The following is a 2,788-nucleotide window of genomic DNA, read 5'->3' on the forward strand; positions in this document are numbered from 1 at the left end:
CCATTTAACGTGTAAAAGACTTGAGGAATCGTAGTACATACCTTGAATTGAAGTTCTAAGGCTTAGAATTGGCTGCAAAAAAGAAAATCGGTGGTCTTGTTCTTTGTTCCTTCTGCCGATCGCCAGCTTCACAGGGGCTAGGGTTAGGTTTTTTTTTATTGTTATAACATAAGATGTTACACTCTAGTCCCTCTAGATTGGAGTGTAAGGCAAAATGGAAGGAAAAGTTAGGTTATTTAACGTACCGGGATGACATAATGGCTTCCGAGAAACGTCGGTTAAGTCCCGAGAGTTATACATACTCTACAATCCTTAATTCTTGAAATCGGAATTAACGGGCGTTACATATACACACAAACCACCTAAAACAAACCAAGTTAATTCGATAAGTTCCTCCCCACACTTGCCTGTTACCATAGTTGTGGATAATCAACTCATTATATACTTAACCAATATCACAAAACTTCAGTAAACACTTAATTTTTCAATTTTTCATTGAAAAATCACCAATTTCAAGAATTTATCTCTAATTCACAACTATAATTTGTAACCATTATAACCAACAAGCAAGTGGATTTACACAAATCAACCCTACCTTAACAATTGTTGCAATGTGTTCAAAGAATTGATAATGAACATACCTTGATTTGATGTTTATGGTGATAAACAAGCACTTGTCACAGGCAAACAAGAAAACCCCAAAAATCTTTGAAATTTTCACAACCCTAACCCTCACAATTGAGTTACAACTTAAGAATGAAAGGGAATAAGGTTGTATTGTTAATCCTCTCTCAAATTCACTCCCAAAGTGGTTAACAAACTTAGGTTTTGGTGGTTAATTGGAAGAGGTGATGGTGAAATTAGGGTTTGAAAGACAGAGTATGAAGGTAGAGAAGATGGTCGGTGAAGTTTGTGGCTGAAATATGTTGTAAAAACAAAATAAAATTCGTTTATGTACCTTAAAGCCCGTCGGAAAGCAGCAGTAATCAGCAAACCGTGGGCCACGGTGTGAACCGTGTTCCATGGTTAACCGTAGTCAATGACCCTGCCAAGCCTGACCGTGGTCCATAGTTTAGACCGTGGTCCATGGTGATGTTGTTCCAAAACTTCCAGAGTGCACCGTACATGGGTGACTTGCTGGACCGTAGGTTACGGTGACTGGACCATGGGCCACGGTTGGAACCGTGGTCCACTGTGAACCCCCCCCCCCCCCTTTTTAATAGAACAAAACATAACTAAAAATTAGAATTTAAAAGTTACCTACCCCCCTCCCCCCCATGAAAATCCCGAGTTGTCCTTAACACGGTAAAGAAATTCCTAAGAACTTCCCACACTTGGTTCGAACACACTCGCACGAGAAAGGTAATTTTAAAAATAAATTTTTAACAAAATCCATTTACACTATACAACATACCTGGGCCTTTCCTTTACAAAATGGAGCCATCCGGTGAGCTTAGAAGGAAACTCACCTTGTCTTTGTCAATCATGTTCAAATTCTTTTTTTCCAAATAGGGTTTGAGGCGATGTCCGTTCACAACTTGCTTAACTTGACTTTGCATGTCTTCAATCTCCACATCACCAAACCTCCCTGCTCTTGTGATCACATACGGGCCCATCCATTTGCTTTTGAGCTTCCCAGGAAACAGTTTGAGTCTTGAATTATAAAAGCCACACTTTTTGCCCAACCTCAAATGTTCGTTTCCTTATCTTGGCATCATGCACCCTCTTCAATTTCTCTTTGTAATTCGAAGCACATTCATATGCCTTATCCCGGATTTCTTCCAACTCGTTCAATTTCAACTTCCATAACTCACCAGCTTCCTTGTAATCCAAATTAACATTTTTAATTGCCCATAATGCCCGGTGAGCCAAATCCATTGGCAAATGACAACCCTTCCCATACACCAACCGGTAAGGAGTGGTACCAATCGGTGTCTTGTAGGTCGTGCGATAGGCCCACAATGCATCCTCCAACTTAATTGACCAATCTTTTCTATCAACCCGAACCTTCTTCATTAAAATTTCTTTGATTTGTCAATTCAAAACTTCAACTTGGCCACTTGTTTGAGGATGGTAAGGCGTTGCAATTCGATGATTAACACCATAAGGCTTTAACAATTTGCCAAATGCAAAGTTCTTGAAATGTGATCCACCATCACTTATGATAACTCGAGGAATCCCAAACCTTGAGAAGATGTTAAATTGAACAAACTTTTTTTTTTTTTGGGTAAAGGGTTCTACCCGGTTAAATTCATTCCACACAACCAACAAAGAACAAGTAATATGACAAAGTGCCATATTAGTTCTCATGTATGACATGCCATACAAGAGTAAACAAAACCAAAACCACCAAACAATGGTAAACACAGCTAAAGCCTACTCAAGAACCAAAGAAACAAACATAACAAAAACAAATAAACCATTATCATCAATTTGGTGTGAAACTCCTCTCTGAAGGTGCCAATCTTCGAGAACCCGATTGACCCGTTCAGAATTCTTGAACTTTAGAGTCATTCTTTAGGCGAGTACCCTTAATGATTTCATCAGCAACAATCTTTGGAGTCTTCAAAGAGTTCCTGAAAAGCCGGTTATTTCGTTCCTTCCAAATTACGTAAACCGAAGCCCCAAGTAACAGCCGATTAATAACATTATCAATAGAGTTGGACATTCCAAATTGAGATACATATTGAAGAATATTCGCCCAACCATTCATGCACCCCTGAAACTTATCTTTCATTTTGACAATACTCCAAACCTCAGAAGAGAACTTACACTCAAAGAAGAGATG

General features: G+C 39.0%; 1 protein-coding gene across 1 annotated transcript; it reads right to left on the minus strand.

Moving 5' to 3' along the window:
* Window positions 1-1,659: 1,659 nt before the first annotated feature.
* Window positions 1,660-2,016, minus strand: LOC143629588 (uncharacterized). Its single transcript, XM_077098830.1, has one exon. The coding sequence runs from the start codon at window positions 2,014-2,016 to the stop codon at window positions 1,660-1,662; it is 357 nt and encodes a 118-aa protein (XP_076954945.1).
* Window positions 2,017-2,788: the final 772 nt, after the last annotated feature.

This window comes from Bidens hawaiensis, unplaced genomic scaffold (genome assembly GCF_021521415.1).
Source record: "Bidens hawaiensis isolate Kalapana, Puna unplaced genomic scaffold, B.hawaiensis_p1.1 tig00005307_1, whole genome shotgun sequence".
Lineage (NCBI taxonomy): Eukaryota > Viridiplantae > Streptophyta > Magnoliopsida > Asterales > Asteraceae > Bidens > Bidens hawaiensis.